We start from the raw sequence: 24247 nt of genomic DNA, 5'->3' as shown, positions 1-24247 counted from the left end.
ACTGAGCTGCCCAGGCCCCCCAACCTCCTTCCAGTAACTTTAAGATGTAGATTCTGTGAGAATGGTCTACTTTGGTGGCTCTCGCATTTCATTCTCTCTGCACTATTCGTGCACCAAGCCCTTCTCATTCCCAAACATTTTTATTATATGGCAATGATTTTTAACTGGGGTGCCCATAAACTTATCCCCAAATAAGAAATATTCTTTTTTTATTGAAGTCATACAAATTAACCAATTAACAGCTGATTCAGAGGCTAAAGAACGAGTAAATGCTGCAAGTACTGTCAGAATATCTTTCACTAGGCAAGAGAGTTTAATGGTGGCTCATTAGGAAAAAACCTTACTGTTGTATAAAATAATTTACTGCAAAACTCAGGTTTGAAGTTTATTAGGGACATAGTTGTGAAGGATTGGGCAATAATACGCTCTTTTTATTAATAGAATAGATTATACCCAGAACCATATCTAAAAAGCTAGTGACAAATCAAGGAAATCTCTGTGCCCGCTGTGGGGCTTGAACTCACAACCCTAAGATCAAGAGTCACATGCTCTACGGACTGAGCCAGCCAGTTGCCCCCAAATGGGCTTTATTTAATTTGTACCTTTTATTCAGATGTGCTAATAATAATGTTTTTTTCCAGTCAGAGAGTAGCCTACATATTAGAATTGCCAGTTTTTTTCCTGAAATTGCAGTGTTCCTTCCCTTGAAAGAAATACCAAGCATAAACTGATTTGTGGCCTATTTCTCTTACCAGGTTAGTAACTTAGATCACGCAGTGCACTCATATTTTCACTCTTACTGACTTAGGGAATAGTTACTTAGTGGGAGAAAATCTACAATAAACTTGTCATCCTCTTTCAATTTGATAAGATCATGATTGCATAGCTTCTTCGTTGCACATCTTCATTAGCTTGATCCAGGATTTTAGCCTGTTAACAATCCTAATTCAGGGGCAAATTGGTAAACTCCAATTATCCATATACCAAACAAATAGTATCAGCTTCACTTTGGTAATGCTTAATACGATAGGAGACAGGAGACTGCTTCTCAGAGTTGTGTTTAATCTTTGCACAGTAAACCGATAGAAGCCAAAATTCCTCATTCCAATTTATTTCCTGCAACCTCCTAATTTTATTCAGATCTAATTACAGAAAGCCCATGGAGTATACTAAAGGGAAGAAATGATCACTCAGTCCAAAACCTAACTTAGTATTACAATAAAGTTTATAAATGCTAGCCTACTCTTTGTCCCTACAAGGCTTTGTTTGAAAATACATTTGACTGGAAATTTGCCATTTTATTACCATTTACCCTACGATCCATAGAGCCATTTCTAGAGAAGTGGACCAAGGTGAAGGCTTTTCTTCCCAAACTTCAGTGTTCCTGGTTCTCACTTCCATTGAGGTGGAATGGGATTCTAAATTGTTGGGGATTCTAAAGATGATTAATGCTCATGGCATTCAGATACTGAAGTAGAACATGTTTAACTTTTGTTTAACCTGAGCCAAGGCTAAGGTAAAGCTAGAACTCAGCCATAGTCGTCCCTCTCCAAGGTTGATAGAGACCAATGTATCTAGTCACCTTTATAATCCATACTCTTAGAGTTAGTTAATATTTAGTGAACCCACATCAAGGATCTTTGGGATCTAAGCAGAGTGTATGTAACAGGTGAATTTTTAAATCAGAGAGATCCAGGCTCCAGAGAACAGCCATTAGCTGTATGGAGTTTAGCAGAACTAAAACCCTGATTGCTGGTTGAGGGCTTCATCCAAATGTGGCAAGCCAAGATCACCTGACTCAAAATTGGGAAACAGCTTTTTGAGATAGAGCCTTCAGAATCAAGGCAACTCATAACTAGGCAGAGCTACTGGTGAATCGGATTAGGGTTCTTGATCAGACATAAAAGAGGAAAGCGGTAGATGTTTGAAGGGTAAAGTCTGTGTAACCAGGAAGAAAATAGGAGATGTGACCTGCCAGAATTTGGGATGATAATTAGGTAGCACAGTAAGAGGACAGGTTCTTACGGGATGATGGTGATGGTACTTGTTTATAATCCCAAATTGTTCCAGAAAAGTATTTATGGCAGTCTAGAGAATATTGGTAAAAGCTAAGATTCTTTATAAACTTACTGGCTGGCCATCATTATTAACTTAGATTTTCTTAAACAATAGAAGTATTAATGATTATCAAATAAAGTATAACTTTTCTGGTATTATTAACTGAAAATATATAAAGGATTAAATATAGCTCTAGTAAATTAAGTTTTAATTTTATGTGTGTAACTCCACTGACCTAAGGACTGACCAGTCCATAGTATTTGGTAGGTACTCAGTAAACATTTGAAAAGAATGAACATACTGCTGTGTGATTCTTTGGGTTAACCTAGCTGGAAAAAAAAAAAAAGATTTTAAGTAGATGAAAGTAATTCTAATATGAATGTTCTAATTGTGTGTATTTTGACAATTTGTCTCTCAGCTAAAAAGTTGCCAAAGAATGAACCACAGAATCCAGGAGCAAATTCTGCCAGAGGAAGAGGAGTAGACCTTACTGAACCCACGCAGCCAACCAGGAGTCAGTGTTGTAGTAACTAAACCTCCAGTTTGAACTTGCTGGAATACTCTTCTGCTTCCTCGATGTTAATGACAGTGGAATTGGAGCATTTAACCAGCCCAGTATGACTTCCAAAAAGAAGAGACTTATGATAGAGTCAAGTTTCTAATACAGAATTATTTTAAGTGTTTTGAACTTAATTTTTAATAACATGCATGTGACCCTCTGACTAACGTTTCAGAAGTAGAAAGGGGGAATGAGAGCTGTGTGTGTATGCTTGTTTCCTTGGACGGTTAGGGGGAATCATTTCTCATCACCAGGGATAGAGACAAATGATGACGAAAACCCACAGTTAACCAGCCACTTCTATGAAAAAAATTTGGAACTTATTAATTTGGGCTTTTCAGAAAACATTCTTTTTTTAGAAGGAGATTCTAAGGATATTTATGCTTAGCTATGGTGTTCAGGCAACTGGTAATTTCTCTTAGTATGCATATTTAAAATGTACATTCCACGTTTTAACAAATTAACCACAAGAAAACAGTGCCACATCTTTAGTGAAAGGGTGAAAAAAATGAACATGAGTGGCATCTAAATTATAGCTGTCCTGGTATTTTTAGTGGGGTAAAAAAAAGTCAAATATAATCTCTTGTTTTAGGAATATGAAAACTGATCTTAATGGATAGTGTTCCCTTCAAACATGTGAGCTCTTCAACAGAAATGAAACAAACCAGGTGTCTGTGATTTCTGTTCAATCACTGCTGGCCATTACATAGGTTTTGTTGTTTGGGGGCAGGGAGGGGGCTTTCGTTCCCTTTGGACGTAATATAGTCAATGCACTAACAATTATGTACATTCAAACTTGATTATTTTAAATTTGATCCTCAGCTGTACTGTAAATAGGGTACTGCACTGTAGTCTCCATATATGTTTATTACTTTTTCTGTAATATTTAAGAGTTGCTTAAAAGTATACAAAATGTACAGTTACTAAAACAGCTAATTTTACCTTTTCTCTCCCTTTGAAAGGAAGGGGCTCCAGTTGTTCCTACATGGCTAGAACCATAATAAACAATGTACCAGTAATTTGTAACATAAATATTGCCGTATGTTAGTAACAATCTTGCAGCCTTGTTTTCCAAAGTTCATTTTATTTTGATCAGTTCAGTATATTGCACTAATTGTTTTAGGTATTTTCATTATATGAAATCTACCATGTGTCAGAGATGATTTAATCTATTTAAGTGTTGAACTGCTAGCAGAACTTGTACATTTACAGTAATTCAGAATTAGTAAGGAAAACAGTTCACCAGTGTTTAGTTTTATATTGAGGTGCTCAGGTTGGAATAAAGTGGTATAAAAAGCAAGTACTGGTTTTTCTCTTTTTTTGACATGGAACAGTGAACATATATAAATGGTACGATGTAACCTAAAATATGCTTTTATAGTTTCTTTAATACATTTGTAAAAATGATTTGCATGGTATTGATGTATGATTCTAATATCTGGGTCTTGAAGAATTGTCTTTACGTTTTTATATTCTGGATAATCGGAACTTCAACTGTTATGTCAAAAACTGATACTCACTTCCATTGAGAAGTATTACCGTGACTGTAATGTTGTCTCTGGAGCCAGCCACTAAAGCAGCGTTCACAAGTTCATGGCTAATATACTTGGCTGCACCTTCATAGAAATTTTTAGTGCATGATTCTTTTTCTTTTTCACTTGAATCTTTGGGCACATCATTTACACTGGTTGGTCCTTTGGTTTCTTTCTCACTGCAAAGATCGTGATTAGTCTTTTCTGGTGGAAATGTTTGTGCATTTTTAGAATTAGAACATTTTGAATCAGATACATTTTCTTTTGAATTTGTAGTTGACACACATTTTGTAGATTCAGGTTTATACTGAAATAGCATATGGATACTACTTTCTGATTTAGTATTACTTGGTTCGTTGATTGGGAAAAGCAGAGGCTCTTTGGATGGTAAAGATTTGTTTTGCTTGACAAAACAGTAGGTTTCTTTATACACTTGAAACATGGTCATTGCCAGTGCAGTGACTTCCTTTGTATCCAGAACTTCCCAGAGTCCATGAGTAGCTAAAATAAGGAATTGGCATAAGTCATCTATAGGGACAGAGATAGTATGAGGTGCTGGAATAATGGATTTTTTCAGTTTGAGATTTCCATGAAACCCAAGTCCTCGTGTGGTTTTTATTTGCCCTTCTAGGAGCCCATGTGGTTCATTTGAACTAATCATCGCTCCATTCTGAAGTAACCTTCTTCTTTCGGTTATGTTTCGCGTGGTGTGTTCTTTGGTTATGCAGAAGCCTTTTCCATTTCTGCATAAGACTGCGTGTACATTACCTAGAAGATTATTTGAAAAATTGATCCTAAACTAATCGTATCAAAGTATGCTGTTGACTTTATTAATTCTATGTTTCAGTGCATAAACAGAAAGCAAGAAATTTAAAAATATTTTTTACATGTGTGAAGTAATGATATGACTGAACGATTTATGGCCATTAAGATCTGAAACTGGAAGGCCAGTTTATCCCTCATTTTTAAGCAACCTAGTGTTTAAAATACTGCACTTAATACTAAAATAACTAAAGCTACAGACAATAAAAATAACCAAGTTTTTTATGAACCAGCTTCTGAATATTTATTTTAAAGAGCCAACAGTTGAAATTTTTTATAACCAATATATATTCCACAGAGCAGACATTTTTTACATGTTCAGATAAATGCCTTCCTAATTAAAAACAGGTATTTTTTTGTTTGTTTTGGGTTTTTTTTTTAAGAGTGGAGTTCGATCTTGAACATATTGTAGGTTTGGGTGATGTAAACAGAATACCACTGTTAATGTTGATATTACTAGTTACATGTTGTGTAGTTAAAAAGAAATTTAAGTCAATTAGCCCTAGTAAAGCAAAAATAATATGTATTGTTAATGTATTACATTGATAATAGTCAACATTAAATTAAACTCTTCGATTGAAAACTGACATCTTAAAAGTAGATCATAGTTTGTTCATGGTTCAGATGAACCTGTGATGTGTGCTTCATTGAAATCTTAAAATCTAAACAATGCTCTGAACAGATTAAGGGACGGTCGTATTACCAAAACTTTCTTTGGTTTATTAAAAAGATATACAAAATTTGTTTTAATTTCTTAGAAACATTATTTTCCCAAATTTTTAGGAATAGGATTATATATTCTAACATAGGCAATAGTTTTTCTTGATATGGAATCATTTATCATTTATAAAAGGTTATACTAATCTGAGATGGGGTTAATGTTTGGATTTTTTTTTTAATGTTTATTTTTGAAGACAGAGTGTGAGTGGGGGAGGGGCAAAGAGAGAGACACAGAATCTGAAGTGGGCTCCAGGCTCTGAGCTGTCAGCAACGAGCCCAACCTGGGGCTTAAACTCAAACCGGGAGATCATGACCTGAGCCGAAGTCAGACGCTCAACCGACTGAGCCACCCAGGCGGCCCAATGATGTTTGAATATTATAGTACCTTTGAGAATTAAAATTCCTGAGATCATGCAGAATTTACATTAGGATATTCTGGTTTCAAGCATAATGCTATACCTGAAATCTGAATTTTGCTGCTACAGGGGTTCAATTCTAACCTCCCCACCTCGGGTTTTGAGGCAAAGAAATTGAGATTTCAGAAGACTAAAGTCTATACAACTAGTATGGTTGGACAGAAAGGGCCTAAGTTGGTGATGAAGCATTAGTCAGTGATAGGCTGAGCCCTATTGGCTCATTTGTGTAATGGGAATTCTAAAGATGATGTATGTGGAAAATGTTTTTAAAACCAGAGAATAGTGACAAAAACTACATTACCTCTTTTACATCTCTGGTTTGGTTATTAATACTTTGCATTGACTTGTCTTTTTTGCTAGTCATTCTAAACACTCTACAGAAGGTGAATCAGTAAAATAATCCTTGACTTTTGCTAAACTGTAAATTGTTTCTGTACCAGCAAAGCATGGAATAATAGTGAACACGTCACCTGGGTAAACTGAATTGTTGTATTCAGAAGACAGGATTCAATACCTCTTTTAAATTAGGAAATTTCTTTATGTGTGTACATATACATGCTCTGAAAACACAGGGGACATCATTTGGCTCAGAATGGTCAAATCCACTGACTTCCTAAATGATAATTTGCATGTGGCAGGCCAAAGCCCTTTTAGCAACAAGAAAAAATACTTTTCTCTGTTGCATGATTTGAAAAGAACTTAATACAGTAATTATGTTGCTACAACGGAAAGGTGGTAAACTGGTATTTTTATGTAAGTTGCCTTTGCAGAGGTTGGTAAGCATAGCCTTAAACTATTTGCCTTCCCCCACCCCCACCCCCAGTTGCTGTGTTTATTTTACTATTGTGAACATCCCTCTGGGTCAACATAATAGAACTTTCTAGAAGAAGGTATATTAAGTTCTGGCTGCACTTTTTGCTCTACAACTTACTTGCTGTCTGACTTTGAGTTAGCTGATAGTTTGCTCACCCTGATAAAAAGGGAAATAGTGCCTTCTGAATAACTTGTATCCTTACGTATGTGAATGGTTCATGAAGGAAAAAGTGAAGGGGGGGGGATACCCACTGTATCTCAGCTATTCATACATTACCCAGGAAGTAGAGGATACATAAGATTCAGGCCCTAGAAGAGTACCGTTGGAGGAAATAAGAAAAATTTTATGTGCAGAGTTCATTTATATCCTTTGCATAGGTTGCATGTGCTGTCAGCTGTAAATGAGGTTGTTATAAGCAGTTTGGCTACATTAAGCTGAAAGCTAGGATAGACTAGTGAACAAAAAGGCCCCAGGAAGATGGGAAATTAGAAGATTTAAATAATACTGTATTGGGGCGCCTGGGTGGCTCAGCCGGTTAAGCGTCCGACTTCAGCTCAGGTCATTATCTTGCGGTTTGTGAGTTTGAGCCCCGAGTTGGGTTCTGTGCTGACAGCTCAGAGCCTGGAGCTTGCTTCCGATTCTGTGTCTCCCTCTCTCTCTGCCCCTTCCCTGTTCACGCTCTGTCTCTCAATAATAAATAAACGTTAAAAAAAATTTTTTAATAATACTGTATGTCCAAGTGTGTGGAGAACTGAAAGAGGAACAGATTATGACACTTTAAAAGGGAGGACAGATTGGCTTTAAAGAAAGGTTCTTGGAACATCTATTTGGAGGGGATGAGAATAACTAGGCAGTGGACTGATTTGAAAACCCACAAAAGTTTCTGTGAATCTGGGCATAAATAATTCAAATTCCTAGGCAAAGTTACTTCAGTAGTTTGGAGAGATTGTGCTGTTCAGAAAATGTTATCAGAAAAAAAGTGGAACAACAACAACAAATGCAATCTGATTTAGAAAAAAAAAGTGGAACAGGGTTACTGGAAGAGGACATTAATTATATGGGGATTAGAAAAAGTGCTTTGAGATGATACTCAAGCTTTTTCAAGATGGCACGTATATAGTCAGGCAAAGCGTTCCCTTATGCAGGGAGCAATGGTGTAGCTGCCTCCTGCAATTGCTGGGTTATCTCCAACTTATGAAAATGAAGAGTATCCCTGTAAACATCAGAGTGACCTTAGAATCCCAAACAGGGAATTCTAGATGTGAATGAGCAAGATCAGGATATTTTTTCAGATAAAGCCACTTACTATTGAAGAGAACAGGAAAGTTTTAGAACTGGAGGGAAAAGGAAGAGAAATTGTATATGGTGGAAGGAAAGGAAACATACTTAGGGTGCAGGAGTGCCCAGGAAAAAAAAAATGTTGCCTTGGTTTGGAAGAAACAGAACACTTGGGAATCTGACACACTTGGGCTTTAATAAATTCCAACTTTGTGTTTGATCTTCATTTAGCCACTTTATTTCCCTGAGTTACAGTTTTCCACCTGCAATGTTATTTTTTGTCAAGGTTATTGTGGAGATTTAAGAAAGTAATTCAATAAGTAGAAACTTGATAAAGGTGGTTTTCCTTTGTGTTCCAAGAAGGGGAAACCAGAAGAGAGGCTATCCACAAAAGATAGAGACAGGGGCGCCTGGGTGGCTTGGTTGGTTAAGCGGCCGACTTCGGCTCAGGTCATGATCTCAAGGTCCGTGAGTTCGAGCCCCGCGTCGGGCTCTGTGCTGACAGCTCAGAGCCTGGAGCCTGTTTCAGATTCTGTGTCTCCCTCTCTCTCTGCCCCTCCCCTGTTCATGCTCTGTCTCTCTCTGTCTCAAAAATAAATAAACGTTAAAAAAAAAAAATTTAAAAAAGATACAGACAAAACTATAAAGGTTTCATTTCAGACCCACTTATAAAAAACTTTCAAGAAAATTTGGGACGCCTAGGTGGCTCAATCGGTTAAGTGTCCGACTCTTGGTTTAGGCTCGGGTCATGATTTCACATGATCTTCCCTGCTCTCTCTCAAGTTTATTTTGAGAGAGAGGTAGAGCGGGTGGAGGAGGGGCAGAGAGGCAGAGCAAGAAAGAATCCCAAGCAGGCTGTGCACTGCCAGCACAGAGCCCAACGTGGGCTTAAACCCACGAAGGGTGAGATCATGACCTGAGCCAAAATCAAGAATCAGGCACTTAACCAAATGAGCCACTCAGGTGCCCCTGGGGGGGAAAAAAGTTTTAAGAAAATTCTTATGAAGTAGATTTATAGGCTTAAGGAAGTAAGGAGCAGTAACTTGGAGCTTGGGAAATGAATTATTTGAGAAAGTTAGTGGAGAAAGAAAAAGCAATTGAAAAGGAGCATGAACAAATGTGAAATTGAAACATGAGTGAGGTATACCTAAAATGGAATCATAACAGAAATGCATGTAAATGAGGTTAGGGAAACAATCTATATCCAGTTTGTCTACAGGACTTTCATTTTGCAGAAAAGGCTGAATTTGTTTGTATGCGTGAACACTAGGTTTACATCTTCCAACTGACGATTAGCATGAGAGTCTTGCTGATGTGGAGCTAGTTTTCATTGGTTATTCAAAAGATCCCTTTGTTCGTTATGTAGGATGTATGAGCATGAAACTCATGTTCACCGTTGTACATCTGGAGCCTAACAACACTTTACACGTCAGCCTCAACTCTCTGTCAAGTATTTGTTGAATCTATTTTCAGAATCAGGTTTGTATCACCACCAACATACCCCAAGAAAGGGAGAGGGAGGAAGAGGCACGTAAAAGGTCAGTGTTATTTAAGAATATGGTTTCTTCCCTGCGTAAAATAAGGTGATTCTGAAATTGAATTAGGTTTTACAGAAAAAGGATAGGGCTGGAAATAATTACCAGAAACTACTTTTGTTTCCTAAGTGACCCAGTTTTCTGTCCCATGAGTTCATTGTAGATCCAGAGACCAATCATAGCTTTACCAAATACTTTCCTTTTATTCACAATTCCTTAATTGTTGGGACACCTCAAGCCCCAGTCCTTTCCTTCTCAAGGTTACCAAGTGATTCCTTTAATCCTCACAGCCTCTTGAGGTAAGGGTAATCACATATTAATACGTAAGAAGAATGAACCTCACCAGTTATATTAAGGTTGCATCACTAGTACAAAAGTAGTTTCTGGGGCCTCATTAAAAGGAATTTTAAGAACAAATATTTATAATCTAGACATAAAGATATTGGAATCGATACACTAAGTCACTACTTTACCAATGCCCATTTACCATTCCAGAAATCCTAGGGCCCTTAAGTATGGTCTTGAGAAATATACTCTGCCTGTGCTCTGTAAATGGAACAACAAAGCCTAGATGACAGTGCAACTATTTATAATACGATTTACTGAGTATTTTAAGCCTACTCTTAAGACCTACTGCTCAGGAAAAAAAAGATCCAAATATTACTGTTCATTGACAATGCAGCTGATCAAGTCACCCAAGAGCTCTGGTGATGTGCAAAAAGAGTAATGTTGTTTTCATGCCTGCTAACACAACATCCATTCTGCAGCCCATGGATCAAGGAGTCATTTTGACTTTCAAGTTGTAACTTCAGAAAGAGTTTTATGAAGTTATAGCCAGCATAGATAATTATTCCTCTGATAGATCTGGGCAAAGAAAATTGAAATCTTCTGAACATTCATGATTCATGGGAAGAGGTCAACATATTGTCATCAACAGGAGTTTAGAAGCAGATTCCAGCACTTATGGATGACTTTGAGGGGTTCAAGACCAGTGGAGGAAGTCAGTGTAGATGTGGCAGAAATTCAAGAGAACTAGAATGACAAGTGGAGCCTGAAGCTGTGACTGAATGGCTGCAATCTCATGATAAAACCAACGGATGAGGACTTGCTTCTTAGGGATGAGCAAAGAAAGTGGTTTCCTGAAATGGAATCTACTCCTGGCAAAGAAGATACGGTGCAGATCATTGAAATGACAACAAAGAATTTAGAATATCACATGCACTCAAGTTGATAAAGCAGCAGAAAGGTTTGAGATGATTGACTTCAATTTTGCAAGAAGTTCTTCTGTTAGTAATATACTATCAAACAGCATTACAAACTACAGAGAAATAGTTCATGAAAGGAAGAGTCAATCGATGTGGCAAACTTTATTGTTGTCTTATTTTAAGAAATTGTCACAATCTCCCCAGCCTTTAGCAACCACCACCCTGATCAGCCTTCAACAAGGAGGCAACACCCACCACCAGCAAAAAGATTACATTATTAAGACCTCAGATGATACTATTTTTTAGCAATGAAGTATTTTTAATTAAGATATGCACTGTGGCTTTTTAGCCATAACACTATTGTACACTTAGTAGACTACAGTATAGTGTGATCATCACATATGGACACTGGGAAACAAACAAAAATTCTTTTCTCTCGCTTTGTCACAATATTTTCTTTATGTGGTGGTCTGGAACCAAACCCAAAATACCTCCTAGATATGCTTGTATAAAAATAGACAAGTTTAAAAAATAGATATTTTATACATATAAACAAACTCATATATATGTCATATATATATATATATATCATATGTATGTCATATATATATATACCATTTTATAACATATATATCACATATATACCATATATATCATATATATCATATATATCACATATATATATCATATACATAGGGAATAAGATTCTTACACCTTATATATGATATATATATATATATATAGTCTGGGAAGGAAGAAATAAAAGTATGCTGTTGTAAGAATCTTATTCCATATGTAAAATGATATAATATTTGAAGGTAGACTGTGAGAAACTAAAGATGTATACTGTAAACTTCTAAAATAACAAAGAGTTATAGCTAACTACCCAACAAAGGAGATAGATAGGATAAAGAAATCAATTCAAAGGAAAGTAGTAAAAGAGATAACAATATACAACTGTATATCCACACAGAAAGGAGGGAAGTTGGACCCCTCATCATGATCAAAATGGATCATAGATGTGAATGTAAGAGATAAAACTATAAATCTCTTAGAACAAAACACTGGTGTAAGTTCCTGCAGCCTTGAATTAGGCAATGGTCTCAGATTTGACACCAAAAGTACAAGCATCCAAACAACAAAGTTGATAAATTGGATTTTATCAAAATTCAGGTGTTTTTGCTCCAGAACACAACAAGAAAGAGAAGAAACCCATGTAATTAAAATATTTCCTAATCATATATCTGATTCTGTGTACAGAATACTAAAAAACCTTGCAACTCAATAGACAACCCAATTAAAAAAAAATGGACAAAAGATTTGAGTAGACATTTCTCAGAGGAAGATAGTGAAATGATTAATAATCACATAAAGAGGTAGTCAATAGTCAACATAGTCAACAAAGAAAAGTGCAAATCAGTACCACTTCATGCCCACTAAGATGGCTAGAATCAGAAAGACAGCACTGGGAAAATGTGTAAATATTAGAGCCCTCAGACTTCCATGGCAGGATAGTGAAATGGTGTGGCCACTCTGGAAAATGGTGTGGCAGTTCCTCTAATGGTTAACTGTCGACTTATCTTACAACCCAGCAATTCCACTCCTGGTATGTACCCAAGCAACTGAAAACATGTCCACACATAGACTTATCCACAAGGTTCATGCCCACATTATTCGTAACGGCCAAAAATTGGAAACAACGCAAATGTTTTTCAACTGATAAATGGATAAACAACATGTGGCACAACTATACGGTGAAATATTATGCAGCAACCGAAAGGAAAGAAGTGCCGATGCAGGTTACAACATTGGGTGAACCTTCAAAACGTGCAAAGTGAAAGTAGGTAGTCACAAAAGAACACAAGTCATATGATTACGTTTCTATGAAGTACCCATAAGAGGGAACTGTATGGAGACAGAATGTAGATCAGTGGCTTTTTGGACCTGGAGAAATGTCAGGTTAGGGAGCTGATTGCTAAAGCGTACTGAGCTTCTTTGTAAGAAGACAAAAATTTTCAAAAATTGAATATGGTGATGGTTGCACGTATCTGTAAATGGAATGTACTAAAAACCACAGAACTGTACACGGGTGAATTGTATGCTTTGTGAATTACATCTCAATAAAGCTATTAAAAATAAAAGCACTGGGGAAAATTAAGGCTCAAATAAGAATCCATTCTGTTTATAAGGAACTAGTGTGGTTAATTAGAAATGTAAAACTTGTGGTTTATTTGATGTTAGGGAAAATGTGTAATTATGTATTCTGTGTAAATACATTTGTTAGTGTTTTAATTCTGTGAGGACTAATTGAAGTAAAATACGAGAGCACCAAGAGAAATTATAAAATGCACTCTAAATGAGATGTGCTAAGAATAAAAACTCAAGAATGTTGGTTTGGAAGTGTCTGTTTCCACATGCACACATTCAACATTTATTCAGTGGCTTCATTATTGCACTCATGTTTCATTATAAAGCAAGTTTTTTGTTTTTCTTTTGTTTAATTTCAGAGTTGTGATGGCACTGGTATTTTACAAACTTCAAATAAGAAAAAAAAATACCCTTGCTATAATTAGAGGTCTTGTATCATAAAATACAAAACATGCTCTTGGTGAATTTCTGTGAACATTTTTTTGTAACCCATTTAAATTGCTTTCTTCCAGGAGCACTCTTTTGTCATTAATCACAACCTCCTTTTCACAAGCTGGATTTTTTCCCCTACCTATTTGTTTTTATTAAAATGAAGGATGCCTAAATGAAAACAGTTTAACGTAATTATGTAGCCTGGAGATTAGATCCAACAAAAGTCTGACCTGGAGATTAGAACCAGCCAAACGGCAGTGATTCTGGAAGTAGTGAATCATAGTAAATTAGACATTTAATGATAGTGTCTAGTTATTCACTATCTCATAATTCTTCCTTTAATTTTACAAGAACCTTAATGTGTAATGACATTTTCTAATGGAGGTCCCAAGTCCAAGAATATGGGTCAGTTCCCAGATTGATCTGAAATCTGAAAACTGTCTGTGTATGAAGTAGACCTGCTCTGAAGCCATCTGGAACCTCAGCATAAAGCCTGAGAAATGATGAAAATTCTGAGGGAACTAACTGGCATTGCACTTGGCATTGCTTAATGGGATTTACTCATCTTGGGCTCAGAACCAGAGCTAGAGCAGAAACAGGCTGACTTCCAGGGACCTTGACATTATAGTGGTCTTCGTGATTGTCTGGTTTTTGTTCAGAGCCATCTTGATCACAATGTCCCACTCTCTGAGGGCCAGCCTCCTCAAGCTTTGGAAGCAATCGCCTTCAGATGCAGTATGACATAGCGGGGTTAATTTCCAGCTCCAATTCCTATTACCGCTGAGACCTTGAACAAATTATCTCACCTCTCCCAGTTTCTGTTTTCTCATCTAGAAAACTGGGGTAGGGGCACCTGGGTGGCTCAGTCGGTTAAGCATCCAACTTCAGCTCAGGTCATGATTTCATGGTTTATGAGTTCGAGCCTGCATCAGGCTCTGTGCTGACAGCTCAGAGCCTGGAGCCTACTTCGGATTCTGTATCTCCCTCTCTCTGCCCCTCTCCCACTCGTGCTCTTTCTCTCTCTCAAAAATAAAATAAACGTTAAAAAAAATAGAAAATTGAGGTAACAACAGATACTAGGGCAGGGGTATGGATAGTTTAAGGGTCCAAACTTGCAGCAAGTAATAAGTCCCAGAGATCTAATGCACAATATAGGGAATATCAAGAACAATACTGTATGGGGGCGCCTGGGTGGCTCAGTCGGTTAAGCGGCCGACTTCGGCTCAGGTCACGATCTTGCACTCTGTGAGTTCGAGCCCCGCGTCGGGCTCTGTGCTGACAGCTCAGAGCCTGGAGCCTGTTTCAGATTCTGTGTCTCCCTCTCTCTGACCCTCCCCTGTTCATGCTCTGTCTCTCCCTGTCTCAAAAATAAATAAATGTTAAAAAAAATTAAAAAAAAAAAAAAAAAAAAGAACAATACTGTATGATAGTCATCAAAGTTGCTAAGACTAGAACTTAATTGTTTCAACCACTAAAAAGAAATGGTAATTATGTAACATGATAGAGGTGCTAATTGTCACCTGAACAGCAATCATATTATAATATATAAATGTATCATATTAACATACTTTAAACTTGCACAAGGTCATATGTCAAATACATTTAAAAAAATAATACTTAGAATATATCTTTAGATATCAGGGTTCTTGTAAAACTAAATGAGAAATTAGGCTATCTTCAATATTCAATAAGTGAATGCAATTATTAATAATAACTCTATCCAACTCTTAAAAACTGAGAACAAACTGAGGGTTGATGGGGGGTGGGAGGGAGGGGAAAGTGGGTGATGGGCCTTGAGGAGGGCACCTGTTGGGATGAGCACTGGGTGTTGTATGGAAACCAATTTGACAATAAATCTCATATTAAAAATAATAATAATAACTCTATCCAGGGGCACCTGACTGGCTCAGTTGGTAGCCCATGCGATTCTTGATCTCGGAGTCATGAGTTCGAGCCCTGCACTGAGGGTAGGGTTTACTTAAAAAAACAATAACAACAACAAATAACTCTGTTCATGAAAGGGGTAGTGGAAACCTAATTAAGCATCTCATGGAACTCAGCTTAACTTTTCTAAAACTGTTTAACCTATGTGCTTTCCATTTTGGCAAGCTCCTAAGCTAGAACTTTAACACTTAAAGTGAAAAGAATTGTTTCTTGAAATAAAATTCTCTTTTGGAGAAGAGAACATATGCCTATAAAATTGAGGCATAAAGTATTATTTCTCTAAAATCAAATTGATGCTAGTTGACCGATAAGCACACATGACCTATTGCAATTGTGTTATCGGAATAACCAGTTCAGACTGTAACAATCCCCAAAGAACTTTCCATTCTCCTGGAAAAGGGAAGTATGGGAAATGTTTTTTTGTTTCATTCAGATCTAAGCAAATGTGCTTTTCCTTTATCAACAGCTGTATTGCTACCCCATTTAGGAAATTTAACATTTTGGTCACATCATTATGTATATGTTCCTCCAAAATTACAACTGTTTTTGTGCCTGCAATCTGCATTTAATCTGTGGTTATTGATCTTTTCTTAAATTAGCCAATGGAATTTCTAGGCATTAATAAGTCACTACGTTATAGGTCACTAAGTATTTCTGGAAGCAAGAGAAGTTTTGCTGCCAGGAATAAAAAATAAATGTAAGGTATAGTGTGCACAACTCAATGTACATACCAGTGTTTGCAATATGCAATACTCCAGAAATTATCTGTGGCATCATCTGGGAAGGGAAACTCTCGGCCACACTGACACGCTTATGGATTCTCTTCTCAGCATAGGGATTTTTAATGTTGCCTTCCAGTATACAAGTAACTGCAGAACAGCCACTCCATCGAACCCTGGATACTTCTTTCCTTCCAAGACGTAAAAGCCTGTCCATTCTCCAAAATGCTTTTGCAAAGGCTTTGTGTATGTTCTCATACTCACATTTCAATGTTTTTGTCTTTTTCGTTATGGAGGAGAAAAGTTCTTCTATAGCTATGTATTCTTCTCTAAACACTGTGTGAAAGGATTCGATTATGTTTTGCTCTTCAGGGGTCATTTGGTAGGAAGGATCGAATCTGGAAAGTTGATGGAGAAGTAAAACTGGGAGTTCAACTGATGTCAGCTCTGCTGCTGAGACACCATGATGTCCATCAAACAAACCAAAGAAACACACATTGTGTTTATTGCCAAAATTGTTCACTACAGTGAATTTATCATTCATGTCAGCTCTCCATGTAGAATTTCTATCTTCACAAATGGCGACACCTTTAATCAATAGATGACAGATAGTTTGAGGATGTGTGGAACTCCTATGAATGCTGTCAACAATCTTATAGTATGCTGGTATTTGTTTCTTCCAAAGTAGCTCAAAAGCATTGTTAATGCTCTGTAGGATTTTTTCAGTGAATCTAGAAGATGACAATAGTTTGGCGATTATGAGCTGTCTCTGAATGGCAATCACTGAGGGCCCTGGTTTCTTTCCACGCATCCACTGAAACCCCAGGGTGGCCCAAGCCACATGTTGCTTTTTATGGAGGAAAATTTCACGTACGTCAATTTCGTGCTTGCATATGGAACAGGGAAATGTTATCATGTGATCACCGACCTGTTGCTTATCATACTCTTCAGAGTCTCTGGATGGTCTGCCCTTTTTCTTCCTCTTAAAATACCTTCTTCTCAATGAAAGTGGTATTTCCTGGTCTGAATTAAATGTCGACTTTCTCACCTTCCATTCCCTTGATTTCCAAAACACTCTGCAAACAGGATAAAAGATATTTACGCGCTAGGAATGACAGAGAAAGTCTTGTCAGGCAGACCTTGATCTTTGCGATTTGCTTTAGTTCCTCCCAGTTTTGTGTGGGCCTACCACTGAATATTCTGATGCATCTTTCTGTCGTTCCCAAAAGACCACAAAAGTGGGACTCAAAAAATTGGTGACTGAACTGTGTGTGCCTGAATAAAATTAGGCAAAGTCTCTACAGAGTCAACTAGGAATCTAAGAACAAATACTCCGAGAAATCAACACAAGATTGTATCCCAGCCATTTGAAGGTATATGCTGAGACCTAGGTTTTTGATTTAAAATTGGGCATGATTATTTTTTTTTAAGTTGATTTATTTACTTTGAGAGAGAGAGAGCATGGGGGAGGGGCAGAGAGACAGGGAGAGAGAGAGAATCCAAGCAGGCTACATGCTGTCAGCAGAGAGCCCGACTGGGGTCTCCATCTCACGAACCGTGAGATCATGACCTGAGCTGAAATCAAGAGTCAGACCTTAACTGGCTGAGCCACCCAGGTGCCACGAGCATGAATATTTTTGTACTCCATTTTATCTTGCTGAAAATCTTGTTTTGTTCTATTTGAAGAATTTGCAACAAAATGCATAGGACATGCCCAAACCAAGCAGACTAATAAAAAGAACTATAGGACAGAATTTTTTAGGACTACGTGGGAAAGGGGTGTAGGCTGAGGAAAGGAAAGAAAAGCTGTGGAGCTGAACAATGAATATCTGGACGGCAGGCATCCTTTCTTATACTACTTCCCAGAAGCATCTAGAACAGTACTCAGCACATAGGGCAAATTTTATCCACATAAGCACAATTCATGAGGCCCAGGGAAATGTTGGAGATCTGAAAAAACTGCTTTAGTTAAAGAATATTTTAAAACCTGAAAAATCAAAGTTAGTAGCTTTAAATGTTTATGACATGCGACATCCCGTTAACTTCAACTCAACTCATATAATTGTATGTGATGTGAGTACATTTAATATAGTAGATGCACCTACAATAATATGCATAGTAACAGGTATTCAAGAATGCTGACAGTTGTCAAAATAAGAAATGAGCCCATTTAGTACTAATGACAAAATAATAATATGTTTTACATAAAAACAATGCATAATCATTTTTAAGTTCATGACAGAAAGATACAAACTAGAAATGAAAGCGTGTTCTGCTTGTCTCCCCAGCCCCACCCCTAACTCCCAAATCCCAGACTCAGTTAACCGCCTGTTATCTATCTTTCCAAATATGTGTGTATGCATGTGTGTGTGTATATCATTAAATATATAATGATATGATATATTAATGTTACATTAATTCCATAAATATATTTACATATATAATATAAATATGTCATCTTTTCTGAAATGTAAGTAGGGTCACATTTTGCATGCCGTCCTAGAATCTGCCATTATCACTCAATACTAAGTCATGGCCTCATATTGAAAGTTTGAATATGGAGAGACAAAACAATCTACTGTAAACAATGTAGACTCTGGATTAAAAGGAAATCTGTCTTGGGGCGCCTGGGTGGCTCAGTCGGTTAAGTGTCCGACTTTGGCTCAGGTCATGATCTCACGGTCCGTGAGTTCAAGCCCCGCGTCGGGCTCTGTGCTGACAGCTCGGAGCCTGGAGCCTGCTTCAGGTTCTGTGTCTCCCTCTCTCTCTGACCCTCCCCCGTTCATGCTCTGTCTCTCTCTGTCTCAAAAATAAATAAACATTAAAAAAAAATTTTAAAAAAAAAGAGAAAATCTGTCTTCACTTACAAACTATATGGCCTTAGTCAAGTTATTGAGCTTCTCTGACCATCTGCTTTCTTTCTGTAAATGAACAGGATTATTTTTAGCATCAAATGAGATCAATGGAGAAGCAATTGGCAACAGGGGACACTCAGAAAGTGCCTGCTCCTTCTACCCTAAGCAAAAAGGACACTGAGAACCATACCAAATGAAAACATATGACATAAAGACGTGAAATTGCAATGCTTAGGGGGAAATGTATTCTATATAAAACTAATTTAAGGGAAAAAATTAGTAACTCAATGGGAGAGGATTTTTTTTTAAGTAATCTTTATACCCAATATGACACTTGAACTTACAACCTCGAGATGAACAGTCACATGCTGTACTGACTGAGCCAAACAGGCACCCAGGGAGAGGATGTTGTTAATAGCAGAAACTGAATCTGAATGTTTCAGAATTCCTTGATGTGTATTTATCAATATGTTGTGGTAAGTCGTATATATCATTGCTTGGCTACAATTATGTTAGTTTAACAAATAATAATAAAAATAAACTGGACTTACAAGATAGAACACAATTTATGGGCACCTGGCTGGCTAAATTGGGGGAGTATTTGACTCTTGATCTTGGGGTCATGAGTTCAAGCCCCATGTTGGGTGTGGGGATTACTTAAATAAATAAAAACATAAAAAAAAATAGAGCCTAATTTTGAGAAATGTATGTAAATGAGAAATGAATGCATAAATAAAGTAATACGATAGCTCTAGAAAATAGGCAAATATCTTTAAGATTCTTCCCATTAGAATTTTTATTCTATATGCTATGCAAAAATCTTATTTCTAGGAAGGAAAATTTTCTGTGATAAATGATAAATAAGATGGTGTACTATGTGATAGGCAAGGGGTTTTAGTAACTTTCATATATGGTTTGCACATGGTAATATGAAAAATTAAAGAAACAAGCAGAGCTCTGAAAAGTTTGAAATGTTTTGCTGCTTTCCTTATTTGTATTTAATTCCCTGAAGGGCACAACTGTATAGTAAAATTTTATTTACAAATTTGCCCTTCATAAATGTTTCTAGAACTCTTAGCATATTAGTAGACCTTCCTAGCTTTGCCTCAACAACAAATTTTTGTGTTTTATTTATTAACAAAAAAATTTGAAAATACACAAAAATAGAAGAGTATAATGAGCCCCCATATAACCATCGCCAGCTTCAACCATTACCAACACTTTTGCATTCTTGTTTCATCTTTGTCTTCAACCATTTTATTTTTTAGTTTCATTTTATGTATTTCTATTGGAATATTTTATCTTTTTAATGTTTATTTATTTATTATATATATATATATTTTTTTTTAAGTTTATTTTTATTTATTTTGACCAAAAGATAGAGAGCAAGTGGGGGAGGGGCAGAGAGAGAATCCCAAGCACAGAGAGAGAATCTGACAGCACAGAGCCAGATGCGGGGCTTGAACTCAAGAACTGTGAGATCATGACCTGAGCTGAAATCAAGGGTCAGATGCTTCACCGACTGAGCCACTCACATGCCCCAGTGTCTATTTATTTTTAAGAGAGAGAGAGAGACAGAGCACAAGTGGGGGGAGGGTCAGAGAGAGAGGGAGATACAGAATCTGAAGCAGGCTCCAGGCTCTGAGCTGTCAGCACCGAGTCCAATGCAGGGCTCAAACCCATGCACCGCGACATCTTGACCTGAGCCAAAGTCGGAAGCTTAACCAATGAGCCACCCAGGCACCCGTCTATTAGAATATTTTAGAGCAAATCCCAAAATTATATAAATTTCACTGGTAAATACTTTAATCTCATCAACAAATTTGGTCAGCATCCAATCACTTCTTCAATACCTACAACAGGCCAACTAGTGTGCATGGTGCTGAAGATGCACAGACAAAAAAGGCTTGAAGCTTCCAGGGGAGGAGTTCACAGTGCCACTCATACCTTCATACAAAGAATTAAACAGGTCAGATGAAGCCCAGGACAGTACCCAACCAGGGACCTAACCCCTCATCTGGCTAGGAATGGCATCATGACATCTGAGAAGCTGACCTAGAAAAACTCACAGGTGAGAGATATGAACAAGGTCCAAGGTCCAAGGTCCAAGGCAAATCCAAGGGAATGACCAGTTAGCAGGAAGGAGGAAGAGGACCCACCAAAGGAAATAGGATGCAAAAGCAAAGAAGTAGGTGGAGAAAATGAGTACAAGAAAACATTGGTTTGAGAGCATAATTCATTCCAGAAACATGCAGGTAATCCAAAGCACGTGTATATCAAAGCAAATTTCAAGAACCTTTGGCTCAGTTGTGATCATGTGACATTCGGCGTCAAGTCCCACTCATATTGCAAGACATCGTTCGTTTATCAAGTTAAAATTGGGTAGAAATGTTTGCTCCTCTTGTGGAACACTTGCAGAACAAGTCATTCACAATCCAAGGTTATACTGTACTGGCAAAGCTATTAAGCTCTTCTGGCCAAAATGTAGAGCCAAGATTTTTAATTGCTATTATTTGGTAATGTTCATGTAAAGGGTATAGTTTTTCTGAGGCTTAATGAATTGTTGGGACAATATATAAGGCACCCTATGACTGTGATTTGACATAGAGTCAACCCTTTACACCAGAAGTTTATTTTTCTGTATATAGGCACTAGCCGTAATACAGTTCTCTCTCACCTCTCACTTGGAGTCATTCTTAGAATGTAATGTGTCATTCAGTTTTCAACAAATACTTGAGTGTCTGAAATATGCTAAGTACTGTTTTATTTGCTGGAATACAGCAGTGAAGAAAACAGGCATGGTCTGTGATGAAGCTTATACTGACACAAAGGCAGACAATAAATAAAGGAAGCATGTAAACATATATTCCCAGATAGGGGTAAGTACTAACATGAAAAATACAGCAGAATAAGAGCATAGAGAGGGATTGAAGCCCTCCTTTGTAAAAGGTAGTCAGAATAATATATCATTTGCCCCTGTACATAGTCTAACAGGACGCCAAGATTTCATTTGATAACTAAGAGAGTGGAGGAAAAAGAATACTGCAGATAAAACTGTTCATTGACTTACAGATGGCCAACAGACACATGAAAAGATGCTCAACATCACTCATCATGGAAATGCAAATCAAAACCACAGTGAGATACCACCTCACAGCTGTCAGAATGTCTAAAATCAACAGAACAAGAAACAAGTGTTGGTGAGGATGTGGAGAAATAGGAACTCTTGTGCACTGTTGGTGGGAATGCAAACTGGTGCGGCCTCAGTGGAAAACAGTGTGGAGCTTCCTCAAAAAATTAGAACTACCCTATGGTCCAGTAATCATACTACTGGGTATTTTACCCAAAGAATACAAAAACACTAATTCAAAGGGATACATGCGCCCCTATGGTTTTTGCAGCATTATTTACAATAGCCAAATTATGAAAGCAGCCCAATACCCATCAATAGATGAGTGGATAAAAAAGAGATGATATTATTCAGCCATAAAAAAAAATGAATGAAATCTTGCCATTTGCATCAACATCGATGGAATCTAAAGGGTATTATGCTAAATCAAGTCAGTCAGAGAAAGACAAATACCATATGATTTCACTCATATGGAATTTAAGAAATGAAACAAATGAGAGGCACCTGGATGTTTCAGTCAGTTGAGCGTCCGACTCTTGACCTCAACTTAGGTCTTGATTGCAGGGTCATGAGTACAAGCCCCACGTTGGGCTATGCACTGGGTGTAAAGACTACTTAAAAAAAAAAAAAAACTAACAAAGGAAAAAAAAGACAAACCAAAAAACAGACTCTTAACTATAGAGAATAAACTGATGGTTACTCAAGAGGAGGTGAGTGGAGGGATGGGTGAAACAGGTGAAGGAGATTAAGAGTACATTTATCTGAGTGTGGTTTTGATTTGTATTTCCCTGATGAGGAGCAACATTGGCCATCTTTTCATGTGCCTGTTGGCCATCTGCCTGTCTTCTTTAGAGAAGTGTCTATTCATGTTTTCTGCCCATTTCTTCACTGGATTATTTGTTTTTTCGGGTGTGGAGTTTGGTGAGTTCTTTATAGATTTTGGATACTAGCCCTTTGTCTGATAGGTCATTTGCAAATATCTTTTCACATTCTGTTGGTTGCCTTTTAGTTTTGTTGATTGTTTCCTTTGCAGTGCAGAAGCTTAGACAGATACCATATGTTTTCCCTCTTATGTGGATCCTGAGAGACTTAACAGAAGACCATGGTGGGGGGGGGGGAGGGAAGGAAAAAAAAAAAGGTTAGAGAGGGAGGGAGCCAAAACATAAGAGACTCTTAAAAACTGAGAACAAACTGAGGGTTGATGGGGAGTGGGAGGGTGGGGAGGGTGGGTGAGGAGTATTGAGGAGGGCACCTGTTGGGATGAGCACTGGGTGTTGTATGGAAACCAATTTGACAATAAATTTCATATTTTAAAAAAAGTACATTTATCATGATGAACACTGAGTAATATGTAGAATTATTGAATCACTATCTTGTACACCTAAAACGAATATCACACTGTACGTTAATTACACTGGAATTTTTAAAAAAATGTTAGTTGACTACATTTGTTGTCCACTAGAAATGAAAAAGATTTACCTGAAAGCGCTATTAATTTCCATACTTATTTGGAATTGTTACCTCCCTTTGCTCTCTCTTTACTGCCTTTCCCCAGCCTCTGTGCCTCCAGTTTGGATAATGATGTTGACAGCAATAGTGGAGGTGGTTGAGGTGGTGGCAGCAATGGTGGTGGTGTGGGGGCAGTGGTGGGGGTTCCACGGATGTGATACTACACCTCTCTGTGTGGAATGTTTATTACATCACCTGGAACCTCAGTCAGAACTCTCTTTATGATGCTGAAGGACTTTGAAGCAGGAGGGTCACAAACTGTATTAACAAACTTGTCTTTGAAGTTTCTGAAAAGAAGAATCATTCATTAAACATACTGTCTTGTGCCTCCATAAGAGGATTAAAAAATAAGAGGAGTAACTGTCAAGTAAGTTTTTGTCTTACAAGTCATGAGACTTTCAAAATTCTGATTTGAGAGGCTATCCCTAATGTATAGACCAATTCTCTCCTCAGTCAGAGGTAAGGTTTCTCAGGCCATCTCTCCAGGACACCACCTCCCACCTGCCCTGTAGGGTCTGCACACTCCATCTCGCTGCCCCAAGTCACTGCCTGAAAGTTATAGACTTGTTTG

General features: G+C 37.4%; 2 protein-coding genes across 4 annotated transcripts in view; one reads left to right on the top strand and one right to left on the bottom strand.

Annotated features, from left to right (window-relative positions):
* The window catches only part of RAB5A (RAB5A, member RAS oncogene family), a 30694-nt gene extending 26777 nt beyond the window's left edge, over positions 1–3917 (top strand). For all 3 annotated transcript variants that reach the window (XR_004344079.1, XM_030328857.2, XM_030328858.1), the window contains one exon: positions 2477–3917. Coding sequence is in view for 2 of the 3 variants with exons in the window: in XM_030328857.2 (XP_030184717.1) it covers positions 2477–2592 (116 nt within the window). In the remaining variant the exon portion in view is untranslated. The remainder of the gene's footprint in view (positions 1–2476) is intronic.
* A 197-nt stretch (positions 3918–4114) lies between these two features.
* On the bottom strand, positions 4115–23669 carry PP2D1 (protein phosphatase 2C like domain containing 1). The gene is made up of 3 exons (XM_030328856.1): positions 23647–23669; positions 16195–17258; positions 4115–4917 (listed from the first exon to the last, which is right to left on the bottom strand). The coding sequence occupies exons 1-3, from the start codon at positions 23667–23669 to the stop codon at positions 4115–4117; spliced, it is 1890 nt and encodes a 629-aa protein (XP_030184716.1).
* Between the last annotated feature and the right edge of the window lie 578 nt (positions 23670–24247).

The sequence above is a fragment of the Lynx canadensis genome, chromosome C2 (assembly GCF_007474595.2).
Source record: "Lynx canadensis isolate LIC74 chromosome C2, mLynCan4.pri.v2, whole genome shotgun sequence".
Lineage (NCBI taxonomy): Eukaryota > Metazoa > Chordata > Mammalia > Carnivora > Felidae > Lynx > Lynx canadensis.
The sequence above is the reverse complement of the archived record's forward strand: the minus strand, read 5'-3'. Positions and strand labels throughout refer to the sequence as shown.